Source organism: Colletotrichum phormii (genome assembly GCF_030913505.1).
Source record: "Colletotrichum phormii strain CBS 102054 chromosome Unknown BDP81scaffold_10, whole genome shotgun sequence".
NCBI lineage: Eukaryota > Fungi > Ascomycota > Sordariomycetes > Glomerellales > Glomerellaceae > Colletotrichum > Colletotrichum phormii.
This window is the reverse complement of record NW_026851452.1, coordinates 257,322-274,489: the sequence shown is the minus strand read 5'-3', so window position 1 is coordinate 274,489 and position 17,168 is coordinate 257,322. Positions and strand designations below refer to the sequence as shown.

The 17,168-nt window shown below is 54.7% G+C and overlaps 6 protein-coding genes across 6 annotated transcripts; 3 read left to right on the top strand and 3 right to left on the bottom strand.

The window, feature by feature from the left end:
• The first annotated feature begins 1,655 nt into the window (after nt 1-1,655).
• On the top strand, nt 1,656-4,160 carry BDP81DRAFT_23400 (alpha amylase). The gene is made up of 5 exons (XM_060582842.1): nt 1,656-2,026; nt 2,161-2,428; nt 2,555-2,957; nt 3,034-3,372; nt 3,472-4,160. The coding sequence occupies exons 1-5, from the start codon at nt 1,793-1,795 to the stop codon at nt 3,983-3,985; spliced, it is 1,758 nt and encodes a 585-aa protein (XP_060445097.1). The 5' UTR covers nt 1,656-1,792; the 3' UTR covers nt 3,986-4,160.
• Nucleotides 4,161-4,427: 267 nt separating this feature from the next.
• On the bottom strand, nt 4,428-7,194 carry BDP81DRAFT_471548 (fungal-specific transcription factor; the record flags this gene model as incomplete). The annotated part of the gene is made up of 3 exons (XM_060594590.1): nt 5,777-7,194; nt 5,214-5,718; nt 4,428-5,150 (listed from the first exon to the last, which is right to left on the bottom strand). The coding sequence occupies exons 1-3, from the start codon at nt 6,706-6,708 to the stop codon at nt 4,428-4,430; spliced, it is 2,160 nt and encodes a 719-aa protein (XP_060445096.1). The 5' UTR covers nt 6,709-7,194.
• Nucleotides 7,195-7,961: 767 nt separating this feature from the next.
• BDP81DRAFT_449515 (major facilitator superfamily transporter) lies at nt 7,962-9,842 on the bottom strand (the record flags this gene model as incomplete). The annotated part of the gene is made up of 5 exons (XM_060592419.1): nt 7,962-8,822; nt 8,920-8,951; nt 9,014-9,392; nt 9,450-9,545; nt 9,600-9,842. 5 exons carry the CDS (start codon nt 9,840-9,842, stop codon nt 7,962-7,964), a joined length of 1,611 nt encoding a protein of 536 aa, XP_060445095.1.
• Nucleotides 9,843-11,182: 1,340 nt separating this feature from the next.
• On the top strand, nt 11,183-12,770 carry BDP81DRAFT_394175 (TfdA family taurine catabolism dioxygenase TauD; the record flags this gene model as incomplete). Its single annotated transcript, XM_060587920.1, has 5 exons — nt 11,183-11,480; nt 11,540-11,634; nt 11,710-11,946; nt 12,146-12,350; nt 12,466-12,770. The coding sequence occupies 5 exons, from the start codon at nt 11,183-11,185 to the stop codon at nt 12,768-12,770; spliced, it is 1,140 nt and encodes a 379-aa protein (XP_060445094.1).
• A 250-nt stretch (nt 12,771-13,020) lies between these two features.
• Nucleotides 13,021-14,707, bottom strand: BDP81DRAFT_394174 (RTC4-like domain-containing protein; the record flags this gene model as incomplete). The annotated part of the gene is made up of 2 exons (XM_060587919.1): nt 13,021-14,018; nt 14,071-14,707. 2 exons carry the CDS (start codon nt 14,705-14,707, stop codon nt 13,021-13,023), a joined length of 1,635 nt encoding a protein of 544 aa, XP_060445093.1.
• A 561-nt stretch (nt 14,708-15,268) lies between these two features.
• BDP81DRAFT_374136 (Dynamitin-domain-containing protein) lies at nt 15,269-17,037 on the top strand. Its single transcript, XM_060586690.1, has 3 exons — nt 15,269-15,434; nt 15,488-15,547; nt 15,596-17,037. Exons 1-3 carry the CDS (start codon nt 15,396-15,398, stop codon nt 16,784-16,786), a joined length of 1,290 nt encoding a protein of 429 aa, XP_060445092.1. The 5' UTR covers nt 15,269-15,395; the 3' UTR covers nt 16,787-17,037.
• Nucleotides 17,038-17,168: the final 131 nt, after the last annotated feature.

Here is a 17,168-nt window from a genome sequence, read left to right as displayed (position 1 = left end):
CCGTCATGATGGGTACTTCGGGTCTTGGAAGACGAGCCCGGGGGGAATGGAACAATTTGAGTTCTTGCTGAGAGACTGAGAGGAGCTTTGTCGATAAGATGACAGGCTATTCCACCTGTGAATGACGATAGGTGCCGAGCTTTCATTTGTATATTGATAATAGACTGATGCAATCGAAACAGTCCAAGGTTCGTAGAAGAATACGGATACCTGGTAACGATCTACCTAGTGGTAAAATATTGGTCCAGCTCATATTCAACTTAGTTCACATGGACATCTTAAACACGAGAGGTGCACTCTGTCATCGTTCTATGTATGTCGAAGCCCCAGTCTTGTTGTTCACACGTTGTCCGTGTTGTCGTTCTATGCCCGTCTACAAGTCAGAGAAACATTGACACTGATTCAACGCACTCTGCCTCGTTGTACTAATCCTCCGTTAACTCGCCATGAAACTAAAAGTCGCTGGACTCTGAAGCGTCCGCGAGCCCGTTCCTCACCCATTGAGGTCCTAAGGCTCCGGATCCCGAGCCAACCCCCTCTGTCAAGTCTTCCGGTGGACACCGGCAAAAATTTCGGGGACGGGATCGGGGGTGGCTGGTGGGGCCCAGCGCCGGCGGGGCACTGGGTAACGCAAACATCCATCCACTTGGGGGGGACCCGGTACCACCACCACACAACACACCTTCTCGCTTTCAACGCAGGCGCAGTTACACATGGGACACATGTGGGAGGTGATCTTCTCAACCTGCAACACGACACAACGTAATGGCGTTTATGCAACTACTTTGTTGATCGTCTCCCGCGCGTCTGCGGCTGTACCTGCTGGGGATCATCACGCCCTCGCTTTCGTGTCCCATGACTAGCAACGTGAGTGAGTAGCCTACAGACAAGTACTTACACCTCGCCCTGTGGACAAGTATAAGTTGAGGTACCTGCAACGTAGAGCGGAACCTCCGCAACCTGACAGCATGTACTCCGTAATTCCGTAGCCAAAAAGTTACCCCGCATGACGAAGACGGGTTCCATGGAGGGGCAGCTGCATCCATTCAACGTCCGATTCGGGGGAGACGGGAAGAGTCTCCCAGAAAGCCCATTCCCTCTCGTCATTCGTCCTTTCCTCGCTCGCTTTTCTCGCTTGAATTCTCCCGGGTGCCCAAGTGTCGGTAAGTGTCGGTATCAACCCATTCCCCACGGGAAAGATCCAAGTACCTGAAAGTTGGCTGCAACAAACCGCCGATCATCTCTTCTTCCCCTACCAGTACAACCAGTCCGCGCGCGCGCGCGCCAGCTCTGTGTCTTTTGTCTCCCGCCGTGTCCCGTGTTCGACGGAACATTGGCTTTCCTCTCCGCCTTACTCAGCTTCGTCAAGCCAACATTTTTCCCAATCTCCAGATTCTTCCAATTGGTCACCACGACCTGCCTTTACTCGCAGAAACTCTCGCAAAGCCCACCCCGCCAACGGACCAAGCTCCTATTTCCAAACAGCCAACCCCCGCCCCTCCTACCAGAGTGCCTGAACTTTGAACCTCTTAAAGGAGTCTCAACTTTCTCTTGTCTTTGCAGCATCTCTGATCGTATAAGACATAGACTGCTTTGTTCGTTTCCCTAGACTCTCTCTTGTTCTCAAGTCAATTGCAGTATTACGCGTGTTTGCAATAACTACACGACGAGTTCCAACCCCCGACCCCAATCGCCTCTCCTGAACCGGTATACAGCTTCTAGTCTCGAAGCTCAATCAACATTTGCAATTTCACCCTTTTCCTCGTGAATCCACAACACTAGATCGCCCGCAATGGCTCGATACGTCGTCGCGGAGAGCGCGGGCGGCCAGCCCCCCAAGAGACAGCTCCGCAAGTGGTGGAAAGAGAGCTCCGTATACCAAGTCTACCCGGCGTCCTTCCAGGACTCGACCGGCTCGGGCGTGGGCGACCTCAAGGGTATCATCGACCGCGTCGACCACTTTAAGTCCCTCGGCGTCGACATTGTGTGGCTGTGCCCCATCTTTGAGAGTCCCCAGATCGACATGGTGAGTCGAAGCTTCCCATCCCAAAAGCTGTCAAGGGTTTCCCGTTGGGATATATGGGCAGCCATTGGCAATAGTCTCATAGACATTCAGAATCAGATAGACTAAGAAGCTGACTGACCAACGGCGTATCATAGGGCTACGACATTAGCAATTACAAAAAGATCCACGAGCCCTACGGCACCGTCGCCGACGTCGACACCCTCAAGGACAAGCTCCACGAGCGCGGCATGAAGCTCGTCCTCGACCTCGTCGTCAACCACACCAGCGACCAGCACGAGTGGTTCAAGAAGTCGCGCAGCTCCAAAGACAGCCCCTACCGCGACTGGTACATCTGGCGCAAGCCAAAGTACGACGCTCAGGGCAATCGCCAGCCTCCCAACAACTGGGCCTCCCATTTCCAGGGTCAGTCTCCCTCGTTTTCCGTCTTCCAAGAAGCCGGCCAGGCTCCCATACCTCTGGAAGCTTTGTTGAAACTGTATACTTGTACAACAATAGACCTGAACTGACATCGGACTTTTCTACATACAGGCAGCGCGTGGGAATACGACGAAGCAACAGACGAATACTACCTCCGCCTCTTCGCCCGCGAACAACCCGACCTCAACTGGGAGAACCCCAAAGTCCGCGACGCCGTCCACGACATCATGCGCTTCTGGCTCGACAAGGGCGCCGATGGCTTCCGCCTCGACGTCATCAACTTTGTCAGCAAGCCCCAGGACTTTCCCGATTCCAAGCAGGACGTGCTCCCGGGTTCCGAGCTCTACTCGGCTGGCCCGCGACTGCACGAGTACCTCAAGGAGCTGGGCGCCATCCTGCACGAGTACGACGCCTTTAGCGTGGGCGAGATGCCCTGCGTCAGGGATCTCAACGAGGTCATTAAGAGCGTGAATGGCGATCGCGGGGAGCTGAGCATGATTTTCCACTTTGAATTGTAAGTCTGCCCCCTTTTACCCCTTTCTCTATTCCATCAATAGTGTAACTAACATGAACCTTCCCCCCCTTTCCAGCGTCGACATCGACATTGGCCCCCATGGCAAATTCTCCGCCAAGGAATGGGACCTCGCCGAGCTCAAGGGCATCGCCAACAAGTGGCAGCGCTTCATGTACGACCACGACGGCTGGAACGCGCTGTACCTCGAGAACCACGACCAGCCGCGCTCCGTCAGCCGCTTCGCGAACGATGCGCCGCAGCATCGCGTCGACAGCGCGAAAGCCGTGGCCATGTTCCAGGCCCTCCAGGCCGGTACCCCCTTTGTCTACCAGGGCCAGGAGATTGGCATGGTCAACGTGCCCAAGGAGTGGCCGATGGAGGAGTACAAGGACATTGACTGTCTGAACCACTGGAAGTGAGTAATGCCGTCACAGATCCTTGGCCGTGAAATCCCAGGTATAAAAACACACACAAGAACCATGCGAGGCTAACAACTTTTTTTCACGACAACCAGCTTGAACAAGGACTCCAAGGACAAGGAATACCTCAAATTCCTCAAATCGCAATACCAAAAGAAATCCCGCGACAACGCCCGCACACCAATGCAGTGGACCGACGCCCCCAACGCAGGCTTCACCACGCCCCAGGCCACGCCGTGGATGACGGTACACCCAAACCACACGGAAATCAACGTCGCCTTGCAGGTCTCGGACCCAGCCTCCGTCTTCAACTTCTGGAAGACTGTCCTCGCGACGCGCAAGCGGTACCTCGACATTTTCGTCTACGGCGACTTTGCGCTCGTCGACGAAAAGAACGAGCGGATCCTGGCGTATGCGCGGCGGGCCGAGGACGGCGCCGTGGCGGTTGTCGCGTGTAACTTTTCGAGCGAGACGGTGAGCTGGGAAGGGTTGAAGGCGGAGAGTGTTAAGGAGGTATTGGTCTCCAATGGCGGCAAGACGGTGAAGGATTTCAGGGGTGGTAAGGTCTCGTTTGGGCCGTACGAGGGAGCGGTGGTGCTTCTGGCCTAGGATCGCGGCCCTGGATTTTGTGTTTGGGGGGTATAAAACTAAATAAAGGATAGAATGTAGACAAAATTTTGGAGTACTGTTTTGCGTTTCTTTATCCAGATAACATGTGCCTTTTGAGATTAGTCCTCAATATGTGACGGCTTTTGATCTGGTGGAGAGTCAGAAGTGAATTCGGGTGATGAAGAGGTCAGATGAGGATGGCTTACCTAGAGATTCGGAAATCACGCTCTTGATTCCATCCGTTGGCGCCTAAACGCCAGGATATATGCTTCGGCCGTGACTAAGATGCGGATCTGTCGTGCTTCAAGCCAAGTGCTTCCCATATGCACCATCAGCTCTTGCGGCTTGTAAACGAATAACTTCGAACCATACGGTTTCAGATTGCGACCGGCCCAGAATCGGTAGTTGAGGCTTATTAACCAACATCAACATCAACATCAACCTACTCATACGTCCTCTGCAAATTGACCGAAGACTGCGTCGGGCTGTGGAACACGCCCGGATTCCCCTGCACCGACGCCATCCAGTCATCGTTCGCGACGTTATCCCACAAGGCCCCGTTGGCGAAAAGCATATCGAGCGTGCCGTTGGACCCGACGGTGTTGAAGGAGCCATCAAAGTGTTGCAACTGATCAATCAGGTCGTGGGGGGCGCCGGAGCCCATGTGGCCGGTGGATTGATCCCAGACGGGCGGTCTGCCGAGCCCCTGCCGCTGAGGGGAGAGTGAGACCGTGTTCCCGTTGGGTATGCCCTGCGCAGTACCACCATCCTTGTCAAACATTGATGAAAAGTTTGATGGTGGTCCGTAGGGTTGGTTCGAGTGAGATACGCCATTGATGGGTGCAAATATGTCTGGTTGACCACTCGCAGCAGCAGCAGCAGCAGCAGCAGCATTCCTATCATCCCGCCACTGGTCGTCGTCGTCGACTTCCTGGACCCTCGACGTCGGGCTCCTGTTCATGATCAGCAGCGGGCCGTCCTGGACCTCGGCTATGCGGGCGCAGAGCATCTCCAAGAGTGCCTTGTTGCCACCGCGGCATGAAGCGAGGACCCTTTGCAGCTGAAGGAGGATGTCTCGCGGGCCATCGGTGGAGGTGCGAGGTAGACGAAAGTTATTCGCCACGGCGTCTGTCACTGCGCTGGCAATCTCGTAGATTTTGAACTCCTGGTATTGAAGTTAGCAAAGGGGGTTGGCTACGAGGATATATCTGTCGGGTGAAAGCCTTACGATTCCGGGCCCATGGGCTTCAATGGCCGTGCTGGGAAGTTGTGAGATCAACTGGAGAAACTCCTTGGCGATCTGGATAGGGTGCGATAATGAAGTGACGGTGTTATTGTTGCCGTTGGAAGACCAAGCGCGGCCGTGGTTCATGGTGACTTTCCACAACACGGCCTGCATCCATTGCCGAGTGACGACAATATCGGCTCGCTGGACATCGTTGCTGGCGTCAGAGTCCAGGGGGATCTGCTGAAGCTTCTGCTGCACGACATCAAGACACGCCCTGCTAGCCGTTTGGAGGCCGTCGGCCATGGACCACAGGGCGTCCTCGTCATCCGAGTTCTGGAGGATGTCAAAGGCGCCGCTTTGATCGAATATCCAAAAGAGGTCGGCCAGCTTTTTGAAAGCTGGTAGAATGTGGCCCTCGTCCTCGCCGACCCCTGAACCGTCCAGGGACGGAAAACGGGTGTTGGACTTTAGAGCCACGGGTAGCTTGTGAAGCATGGCGACGCCTCTGTCATTCTTGTTAGTGGCAGTCCAATGGTGGGTGGGCCATCAGGGGTAAAACATGCCTTTCTGTAACAAACAGTAGCCAAAGTGTCCTCCTCCGCATCTGCTGTTCCGCCAAAGGCAGAGCCACGTACGACGACTCCTTGTGCACTCCCATAATCTGAGCCATGGTGATGGCCTCTCGGAGGTAGAGAAGCGACTTGGCCCCTCCGGGTTGCTGATTCTCATGATAGACGTGGAGAAAGAAGGACGTCCTCAGCCAGTTGAGATTCATGGGCGGGCCTCCCTCGCGTTCCTGGAGCACCATCCTCGACCGCTGGCACTCGGCCTCCATTGAGCCCGCCGTCGCCGGATCGTCATTGTCAGTCGTGGCCAGCTTGAGCTGGGCAATGGTGGCGGCTCCCACGGCGTTGGCCAAGACGTATGATTCAAGGTCGTCGGTGTCGCGGGACAGCGAGGCCATGATGTCCTCGACTGCAATGATGGGCCATACGGGAAATAGACGCAGGCGGTAGATACATAGCCTCAAGACCAGTGATGCGCTGGGCGTCCTTTGAGGCTGGGGGGCATTCTCCTGCCGGATGACCCGTTGTCCACTCGCGGCGCTCCCAGTGCCCTCGGAGGATCCTCCTTCAGAGGACGACGGAGACCGGGACGAGGACGAAACTCCCGAGGAGGCGACGGCAACGGTCGGGGTCGAAGCGGAAGCCCCATCACCGGTGGGTGAGACGGAGGACGCAGTACCGGAGCCAGCGGAAGCAGTAGCAGAAGAAGCAGAAGTCGAAGCAGCAGAGCTCTCCTTCTGGGCCTGGGCAATCTGACGTATCGTCTTCGCCCTCAGGTTCCGTGGGCCCCTAGTGGCGGGGACCTTGTTGAAGGTGCACGATGTCCCGATGGCGACGCAGCCGTCACAGGGCGGGACCTCTGTGCATTTGATCTTGCGGATCTTGCACGCGTCACAAGCTCTTTTGCCAATCTTGCGCCCGGATGACATTGTCCGCGAAGACGGAAGACGGGAGGGGAGGAGTGGAGAGAAGGGGAGGGGAGAACAACGTCGGCCCTGCTGCCCTACTCGTGCCGTATCATGGCAGCTTGCACCGCCGTGGAAATTTTTAAAAAAAATTTTTTTTTTTTTTTTTTGGGAATTCGCCAGGTAATAATACGTCAAGCTGTGTATGCAGTTTGTGTGACGGCGGTGTTGTGAAGTCTGTCTGTCACTTGCACCAGACGAGACGGGTCCCAGGTTCCTTGACAAGGCTGGGCTTGAGACTGCGTAGTTCTTAGGCGAAAGTGGATAAGTGAGGTGACAAGCACGTAAGGGTATGAGGTACACCGTACGAGTGAGAGTATCCGTAGGTATTACAAAGCAAAGGCCGTAAAGGTCAGGCGATTCTGGCTCTACTCTGAGCAAACAAAATGCGTTCCTTGGTTTCGATTCGAGCAGAGAGAAAAAGCTGTCCCCCGTTGCCAGAACTCTCGACCTAGGTGACTGACTGAAGAGGAAGGGGCAGTAGGGAAAAAAACATTGGGGATGGGAGAGGCAGCTGCGGACGTCTGAGATGCGCAGGGTGGAGTCGACGACCGATGGTGTGCTCGATGCGCTAAGCCGATCAGGGGAGCTGTGGAGTTTCCTGCCGTGCCTGCCTCCCTGCAGCTCGAGTCGAAAAGGGCCGGGTTTGGGGGGGGGGGGGGGGGGGGGGCTTGAGGACGCTTGAGGACGCTTGAGGGGGGGGCTTTGGGGTCGACAGGTGGCGCCCGTTAAGGGACCTTGGCGCTGTATTTCCCCGCAAAATTCGGTCTCTTTACTGCGGTAAGTCCTTGACCGCTGTCCGGGCCGCCGACCTCCCAGCGATTTGGTCCAGGCCGGGATGACACACGGGGCCAATCAGCGTTCTTCTATTAGGTAGTCAAGTGCAGATACGTTCGGGGGTACCTCGAAATTCGAGCGAAGAAAACAGACGAGAATATGCATCTTCCTACAAAGAACACCAAGGTAGCCATAATTATCGAGTAATTTTGATGAGGGTAGATGTTGATATAGCGTATGAGCCTGTATGTTCGTAGTGTAATTAGTTGAACAAGTTACCGGGGCTGCATGGTGGCCCCTGGTTCTCGTCATTTTGGTCTCAGCCATCTTTATTACTTGTAATCTTGTCCTTTTCATGGACTGGTATCCAAACTTATATCACCCATCAAAATATGTATTCCACCCGCCCATGTACACTGCCCATCGTGTGGATATTTTCCCTAGTACACAAACCTAAAGTCCAAACGCTTGTTTCCGTCCTGCTCGCGTGCGGCCGCATCACTCTGGTACGCCAGCCGCTCCTCGTTGGACATGGCGTCCCATACCCGCGCCTTGCGCTTGTTCAGCAGCACAAGGACCTGCCGGTGCACCAGGAACACGACGAGACTAAAAGCGCAAATCGACACGCAGACGATGTTGCCGCGCTTGTAATACGGCGCGTCGTAGGCGCGGTAGATTTGCGATCCGGCGAGGGACCCGATCTGCACAATGACGTTGTACGTCGCCGCCGAGATGGCGCGCTTCTTGACGTCGAACGTGTTCTCCGAGATCCACGACGACACGATCGGGTGGAAGTACGGGTAGCCCGAGATGAGCGTAATAACCGAGAATCGGCTCCATTCGCGCCCACCGTCGGGCAGCGTGAGGAGGGTGACGAGCAGGGGCATGATCCAGAGCTCGCCAAAGATGCAGTGGAACGCGCGCTCCTTGAAGTAGTCGCTGCTAAAGGCCAGCGTGAGCATCGTGATGATTTGCAGCACGGCCGAGGGCACCGTGAGCATGTTGGCGTTGAAGGTCGTGAAGCCCAGGCGGCGGAGGGTGAGGGTCAGGTACGCCTGGACGGGCGTGGCCGGGATGTAGGCGACGAGGCCGATGAGGTACAGTCCCCACATGGAGGGGTCAAACCAGGCGTTCTTGATGTCCTTGACCGTCATGGGCTCCTTCAGCGCCGTGAGGCCCTTTGCGGGGTCGTCGCGGAGGATGCGGTTGATCATGATGACCTCCTGTCTCTCCGTGTACCACGGCTTTCTCCAGATGGCCGTCATAGTGTTCGTCGGGGAGGCGGGGAGCCAAAGGAATGCCTGTAACAACATGGGGTCAGTGGGGGGGGGGGGGAATCCTTTCAAACCACCATACCTCGGGAGAGAGAAAGCGGGAGAAGAGATGCGGCAGACATACCATGACAGCCAAAACACAAGTCAGGAGACCCTCTAAACGGCTAGTCAGCGAAAAGACACACAAGAGACGAAAGGTGAGGGAGCAGATCACATACCCAAGAGGAAGAGCCAGAACCAGCCCGTGTGTCCACCAACACCGCGCATTTTAAGGATACCCGCCGCCAGCAGAGCCGAGATGACTCGCGCAACATTGAGTGTAGACCAAAACACGGCCAGCCGAACGGACAGTTCCTTTGATGTGTAAAAGTAGGTCGCAAAGAGAATGGTGCCGGGAATGAAGCCACCCTCGCAGGCGCCGATGAGGGCTCTCGTCACGTAGAACCCGGCGCGGGTCGTGATCCAAGCCTGCGTCCAGGAGACGGTTCCCCACATCATCATCATGGTCGGCAGAACGTACTTGAAACCGAAGCGCTTGGTGAGGAACTGGACGGGGAACTCGGCGACCAGGAAGCACACCAGCTGGATTGTGGTTCCCTACGGAGCATATGTTAGCAATCGTCATAATCCAAGGCCAGGACTGTCAGAACGTACGTTATTGTAGTCGTCACTGCTGAGCTTTAGGTCCTTGAGGAAGTCATCTGCCAGGGCGTTGCTCAAGTTTCCTCTGTCCAATTGCAAGCCAAAGAACTGGTTCAGTATCAGCAAGGCGGCTTGTCAAGACCTCGAAGTGACTTCGCATACCATGATACAGAGCATCGTCAACAACTTGATGTCCGTGATACGAACCACTTTCCTCTCCTCGGCCTCGGTCCACGTCGCGGCGGGATCCCATCTGTGCTTTCCCTCATAAGATTCATGCGGCGGTACGAGGTCAGATAGATTCTCGCGACCGATAACAGGCGCGTCCGAGTCCTGATAGATGGACACAGCGTCCTTGCCGCTGTCGCTGGCCGTCTTCCGCGCGGTAGGCTCGGCGTCGGCCATCTTTGCTGTTGCTACTGCTGCCGTCGCTTGCTTGGTTCGGGCGCGAGAGCTCGTGTAAGCACACTTGCCCGAGGGTTTCGCAAAAAAGGGAAACAGAAAAATGTAGCGTAAACCGACGGTGATCGACACGAAGCTCCCGTCTCAAGAACGAAGACGTTCTCGATGCTCAACTTAATAGTCGTTCCTCAAACTTCTGATACGTCTAATTGAGGCTAGCAGATCATGGCTCACGACATCTATGCTCGGTCTTGCGTCTTCGAAGGAACCCACATACTAGTGGAGGTGAACCATGTGGCCGGACAAGGGGGGGGGCCAAGGGCGAGAAGGGAAAAAAAGAGATGGTGTTGACAACTTTTTGTGCTTGCTGACAGCGACCGGGTCCGGATGGCCTAGCCGGAGCCTGGGAGGCTTTAGTTCTCCAAAAACTTTACCCCAGAATTCTCCGCCTACCGATTAAAACCCCGGGCTCTCGGAACGACACCCCCCTGGCAACGTGTCTTGGCCAACGGGCGATGTCATTGTCAACATAGTTTTGACTACATGTCATCTGCCCTTTTCTCTGGCGAACGACGGCTTCACGTTGGATTGGGGGTTTCATTCGTGTTTACTGTTTGCTTGTGCCAATGTGGAGGGTGTCGGTCGACAGAAAGGCGGCCTGTGACAAGGAACGGAGGAAATATGTCAATGGGCAAGGTAGCCCCGGTAGCTAATGTGCCCAGAGTAAAGACGTGATGATGCCGCGCCCGTCTTCAAGTCCGAAAGATTCTCCGACGAGGACTGCGAGTTTCGAGGCTATGAGGGAGAGGAGGAAGGGGGGGGAAGTGTGTGTGTGTGTGTGGGAGGTTAGATGGCCAAGTGTTGTCTCCGGAGGGGGCCTCTTAGGTGCCCCCACTCCGCTGATTGGCCACGGCTGACAGACTTCGCCGAATTAGGAAGCTTTGCGATTGCGCCATCGCCCACCGGTCGGGAGCCTCCGTAACGACGAGGACTCTGAGTATCCGTACTCCGTAACCTGCCACTCAACCAAGGGGAAGCGACTCCGGTTGTCGAAGACGTCTGACGATCTTCTTTCCCTCCTCACCCCATTCGCATTACTGGTCACTCCCCGATCTCGCTTTGAAAGCAAACAGACACACACACACACACACACACACACACACACATACACACACACACACACAAAAGAGGAACATTACTCTCCCTCCTTGTGATATCGTACGTGGAGAGTGACAGGACATAACGGGTGCTCCGGACCTAAAATCTAGCCATATATCTCTCTCTCTCTCTCATAATCTTCCTTTTCGCTTATCAGATCTTACCTCACACACCCCCAAACAAACATGATCGACGACACTCTCAAGCGCCCTGCATCATCAGACTATACCGCCTCACATCCCGTTAAATCACAAAAGATCAACAACGACAACATGCCTTCCGCGGTATCAACTGGCTCCAACATTGTTGGCGGAAACTCGGCAGCTCGCCCCCGGTTGAGCAAGCCGCTCGTCTATTCCGGTTCTCTGGACAAGTACAAGAACGCAGACATCACCCCTGTCATTGGACGCGAGTATGAGGGCCTGCAGGTCGTTGACCTCCTCAAGGCGGACGACCAGGTCATTAGAGATTTGGCCGTCACAAGTGAGTCCCCTTATTTGTCTCTTCATGAACCTCAAGGATCGTGTTGACAGGTAGTACAGTTTCCCAGCGTGGCGTTGTCTTCTTGAGAGACCAGGATGTCACACCCAACCAAATGAAGGATTTCTGCCTCCGTCTCACAGAGCTCGCCGGATGTGTAAGTGAAGAATCAAAACAACCAAACTCACTTCAACCCTATCTGTGGCTCATCTCCTAACTTGGCACCATATAGCCCGAATCATCAGGCCTTCACATCCACCCCCTGACAGAGGAAGGCAGCGAGCTCGGTGACCAAATCAGCGTCATCAGCAGCGAGAAGCAGAAGAAGGGCGGCGGCCTCACCCACCAACTGAGCGATGTCAGCCGCTTCGCCAGCGCCGGCTGGCACACCGACATCTCTTTCGAGCAGGTCCCCTCGGACTACGCAATGCTCAAGATCCACACCCTTCCCACCACCGGTGGTGACACTGTAGGTCCCGAAACCCAAACCAACCCAAACCAAACCAACCCGTCCATCCATCTCTTTTCTACTGGAAAAAGGCTGGAACCCGAAGGCCCCCACCCCCTCCCACCCCTTGCTCGCCATCTTTGCTCGCCATCAAAACCTTGCAGCTGCATTGCAGATAACGGGTGGACCTTACCCGGCTAACTGCGTGAACTACTACTAGCTGTGGGCTTCTGGATATGAGATCTACGACAGACTCTCTCCTGCCATGCAGAAGTTCCTCGAAGGGCTGACGGCCACCCACGACGCCACATTCTTCCACGAGGAGGCCCGGAGGCTGGGTAACCCCCTCCGAGAAGGTCTCCGCGGCTCGCCGCTAAACAAGGGCTCCGAGCTCAAGTCCATCCACCCCGTAATCCGTACCAACCGTAAGTTGGACCCTCATTCATCACATCAAATCACATCACCCCTAGTCCCAAAAAAAAACACAATCCAAGAAGTCTAGACTCACTCAGCTGACAAACCAACTCCCCCCTTTTGCAGCCGTAACGGGATGGAAGTCCGTCTACGTGAACAAGGGCTTCACCAAGCGCATCAATGGCGTCACAAAGGACGAGTCCGACGTCCTCTTGAACTACCTCTTCAACCTCGTCACCCAGAACCACGACGCCCAGGTCCGCTTCAAGTGGCGCGCCAACGACCTCGCCATCTGGGACAACAGGAGCATGTGGCACTGCGCGACCTACGACTACGTCGAGGCCAGGGCGGGCGACCGCGTCGCGTCGTTGGGCGAGGCGCCGTATCTCGATTTGAACAGCACGGGAAGACGTGAGGCGTTGGGACTGTGAGAAGCAAAAGAAAAGACGTTTTGATGAAAACTTTGATCACGAATGGCGTTGGGTTTCGGTGGTTTCGATGAAATTTGTATTAGGCCTCTGGCGAATTGAAAGTTAACAGCATTGCATGTAAGACACACGACAAAATGAAACACTGTTGAAAACATGTTTGCCATTGTGATCTGCTTCATGATGCTATAAATACCGCTAAATCGCCACATGCTGGCGACTCTGTCGCACTGCCTCTGACTGCCATGCTCTCTCAATGTGCCGTTCTCTCATCATCGCTCATCTGATCAACTGTATCGCCAATGTCTTCGTGAAGCAAGTCGCCAATCCACTTGCTATCCTCGAGGATGCTTCTTGCTTCCTCGGCTTCCACCACCATATCGTCAGATATCAATAGTACCGCCAGCTCCGGGACCAACACTGCCTCCACAAAACTAGAATAACCACGCGATGATATGAGTCGATCGTCGACAGCTCGTTCTCTCAGAACCGATGAAAAGCGACTAATAATGTGCTCTGAAAATGCTCGGAGGCCACGCGGGCCGTAGTAGCCTGGCGTCAAGCTGTCTTCTGCCTTGAGCAGCGTCCGGTTCTTGCCCTCCTTGACCTTGTCAAGCAGCAGATCGCCGAAGTGAGAAGACCCGCCGTTGATAATCTTTCGCAGAAAACTGTAATGAGAAGCGACCCGAGTATCAAGGCCATCCCAGTCGATTTTTGGGTAGCCCCGAGCACCCCAGGCATTCTCAGCTGACTTCTTTTTGTGCAGCCGGCAGAACTGAATCTGCTTGCGAATATGCAGACGGGCGCCCTTGGAGAAATCTTGCAGCAAAGTCTCATCAACAATCTCATTACACATGGGGCAACGTGCCTCCATAACCTGTTTGAGGTCACTATCCAAGTCCGACAAGTCTGAGGAGGACTCAAACGAGAATTTTCTCGTCTTCTTCTGATCAGGCTCAGGGCTTGACACTAGACTGCGAAGCTGTGGGCGTGACTGCGCCGGACTCTGCAGAGACTCAGGTAGGGAAGCGGACGGAAGCTTGAACTCGGCCTTTGCTTTTCGCTTTGGTGATGAGTGAGGACTGAGAGATGCATGCTTCATGACAGGATGAGCAGAAGCGTGAGGGGGCGAGGATAGAAACGTGGACACTGGATCGATGATGCGTTTTGGCGGTGTTCTGCTCGAGAACTGTTCGAATGGGTCGTCGTCATATGCTTTGAAAGACGGCTGTATCATCTTGGGCGCAGAAGCTGATGCATGCGTCAGTACCGACATAGTTTCGCATCTCAATGTACAACAAACCTTCTTTTCCTAGCTTGGATATCGGCCTCTCTTGCGACGACTTCGATTTTGACCTTGCGGGAGGTCTGATACGCCCCCTGTTGGTGTCCCCTCGACCATAGCTTTTCTTCCGTGCTAGTAACCTTTTGGCCTCTTTCTCGTCTTCAAGGTCGATCTTTCGGGCCTTTCTTATCTGGGATTCCGGACTGAGTGCTCCGCCGTCAGGTGAGTTTCTCTTGCTGCCACGTATTGTGGAGAAAGAGCTCTGAGAGCCTTCATGTTGCGCTTGTCCTTGAGAGCTTTCCTGAGAAGCGTTCCACGTCTTGCTCTGCTCCTTCCCCCTCTTCGATGAGCCAAAATAAGGGCGAATGTCAGCGCGAGATGATCGTGCGCTTTCATCATCGTCCGAGTCTGAAACTGGCATCGTACTCGAGAAGACCCGAGACGCCTCTCTTGAGCTTGATAAGGCCTTTGAAGAGATCGGCCTGGGTTCTGGATCGGTAATCTCATCGTCAGAGTCATCAGGTGGCCGGTCTACCGGTCTATAGTCGGCGACCATTGTCGGTCGCTGGCCATTAACCTGTGACAGTAAAGGCCGAACGCGGTTGTCTCTTGCAAGACCAGCTCGTCTCTGCGTCGTGCCCTGCTTCGGGGGCATGCTATTTTCGAATTTGCAGTTACAGCGATGTCTCACACTGCGTTGAGTAGGTCAACTGGTATTCTCGAGTGGTTTGAGGACTGTGGATAAGTCGTTGCCTGCGGAGACCAGCAGGCATCTCACACGGAGCTCAACATCAGTCTCCGGCCGGGTTCGCTTCCACTTCCGATTCAATCCCTGATATGTTGTAATGGAGGCTGGCGAACATGAGCGTGATGATCAACGTCAAGCCACAATTGACATTGAGTCTTCGTATGGAGCCTCGGCAGAAGTGTGATCTTCTCAATTGCGGAGGAGACGTTGTTTGTTCAGTCCCCGGAGCCACAAATTTTGCTGCCGCTTGAGGTAAAGTGGAAGTGCTGACCGGGGAAAAGGTGGAAGCTACAATCGCGTTCTCGACGCGTACCGGCCAAGTATGTACCTACTGCGTATAGGCCACCCCACCCCACTTTGTCATTGGATACGTCCTCATTAGCGGGAAACCCCCCTGACAGCTCAGTGACTTTTGGCGTGGAGGCTGGAGCTCTCCTTCCTGCGCAGGGGTCTTTGATTGATTGTTGACTTTACTACACCTCCAACTGGGACGTTAAGCTTCACAGAAAACGCCTTTTCGACGACTCGAAAGGGGCGCATTACCAGACAGCGCCCGAATCCGCCAAATCAAACCGGTCTTATTCTCAGTCTCGTCATGGCATTGAATCGGAAATATGCAGCTCTGCCAGACTTAGTCAGAACACTCGCGTCACCAAAAACCAAGAAGACGATACTGACGACGTTCAGGACTCGGCCCCGGACGTGTACGAGACACCAGAGCTGACAGACGATACATCCACCGTCCCAGTACGATTACTCCCTTGAGATCGTCTGCTATGGCTGACACGCGCGCAGACGACAACCGGACAATCGAACTCGGATGATGATTTCGACGACGACCTCGACGATGACGCCAACGGCATTTCAAGGTCCCGACTCCGGGTCGATGAAGCACGATCTCGTTTCCTTCCGGCGGGCGTGGACGCCTCGGGAGTCGACTTTTCCGATCGAGTAGATGGCAAGCGCAAATCATACAAGGCGTCGACGAGACGCCAGCGTTTCCTGCAGGATGGTACGGAGCAGCTCGGCGATCTTAGCGACGAGGACGACGAAGATAGTCTGGAACGCAAGATTGCACGGTTGCAGCGTGAGGTTGAGGAAGCCAAGGAGGAGTACGGAAAGAGGAAGGAGGCAGCGGCACAACCCACGACGGGAGACCATGACGAGAAGCTAGGATCTCTCAGCAAGGTCCTGGACGAGATTTCCAAGACTCTTGAACCGCATATGAGCACTTCTCGCACCCTTCAGCCAGCGTCGCAACCACCCACAGCAGCTAAGGATGAGTCGCAAGACTTGGTGTCACAGGGGAACTCTGCAACCTACACAGTTACTTATGCTCCTACGTACGAACAGAGTCACGCTCTTGCCACGGCCGCGGACTTCGACCGACGATTGGTTCTTCTTGAAAGGGCAATCGGCGTAGGGTCAACCGCCTTGCCGGAAGTTGACATCAATGGGTTGCCAAGAGCCATTCTTCCCACGCTCGATGGGCTTCAGAAGCAGATTACGACTCTGTCGCAGGCGTCAACATCGAATCTGGACACAATCAGCCGTCGAGTCCGTACTCTCATCCAAGAAGCTCAAGAGTTGGAAAAGGCACGCCAGGGAGCCAAGTCTGCGCAAGAAACCCTTGGCAATGGTGCGACCGCTGGCGAGGATGTCCCGGCTCCCGAGCAGCTTGCAAAGATCAACGCTCTATATGGAACTCTGCCTACGATCGAGAATCTCGCTCCTCTTTTGCCACCACTGCTTGACCGCCTGAGGTCCCTCCGCGCGATCCACTCTGATGCTGCGTCTGCGGGCGAGATACTCGGCAGAATTGAAAAACAACAAACGGATATGGCGACGGACCTTAAGCAATGGAAGGACGGCTTGGAAAAGGCCGAGGAGGCGATGAAGGAGGGAGGCACTGCCATGAGCGGAAACATGAAAGTTATGGAGGCATGGGTAAAGGATTTAGAGGGACGAATTGCGAAGTTGCCATGAATGACTTCCGCTGTCAAAAGATACCCCTGCTTTAACCGAATTATCGAGCCAAGCTTCGAATTTCTCGTCTTCATGATCTGGCCGTAAATGTGTCGTTGTAGGATGACCGAGCCGTTGCGAAGTTTTGGAATCTCAGATCCCACCTCCAGGGTACATGCGGATGGATGTCACTGCGCGATTCTAACGATAAAGAGCCAAATGTGACCATGAAGGTAAATCACCTTTGCTACTGATATTAACCAGCACCTGGCAAGGAATGTGCATCCTAGGTACCGGTGTCTCATTTCCAGTCTCTACTTCCGCAGAAGCCTACCTTTCTTCTGATGCATCGGCATCTGTTACTGTCACAGAACTGACAACTCATTCCCGTCCCTTCCTACTC

What these genes read in the sequence shown, in the direction of transcription:
- BDP81DRAFT_23400 (XM_060582842.1), top strand. Translation starts at nt 1,793, where the DNA reads ATGGCTCGATACGTCGTCGCGGAGAGCGCGGGCGGCCAGCCCCCCAAG. An exon ending in AGAGTCCCCAGATCGACATG is followed by an intron (nt 2,027 to 2,160) that starts GTGAGTCGAAGC and finishes GGCGTATCATAG; the next exon opens with GGCTACGACATTAGCAATTA. An exon ending in CTGGGCCTCCCATTTCCAGG is followed by an intron (nt 2,429 to 2,554) that starts GTCAGTCTCCCT and finishes TTCTACATACAG; the next exon opens with GCAGCGCGTGGGAATACGAC.
- BDP81DRAFT_374136 (XM_060586690.1), top strand. Translation starts at nt 15,396, where the DNA reads ATGGCATTGAATCGGAAATATGCAGCTCTGCCAGACTTA. An exon ending in ATGCAGCTCTGCCAGACTTA is followed by an intron (nt 15,435 to 15,487) that starts GTCAGAACACTC and finishes GACGACGTTCAG; the next exon opens with GACTCGGCCCCGGACGTGTA. An exon ending in ACGATACATCCACCGTCCCA is followed by an intron (nt 15,548 to 15,595) that starts GTACGATTACTC and finishes ACACGCGCGCAG; the next exon opens with ACGACAACCGGACAATCGAA.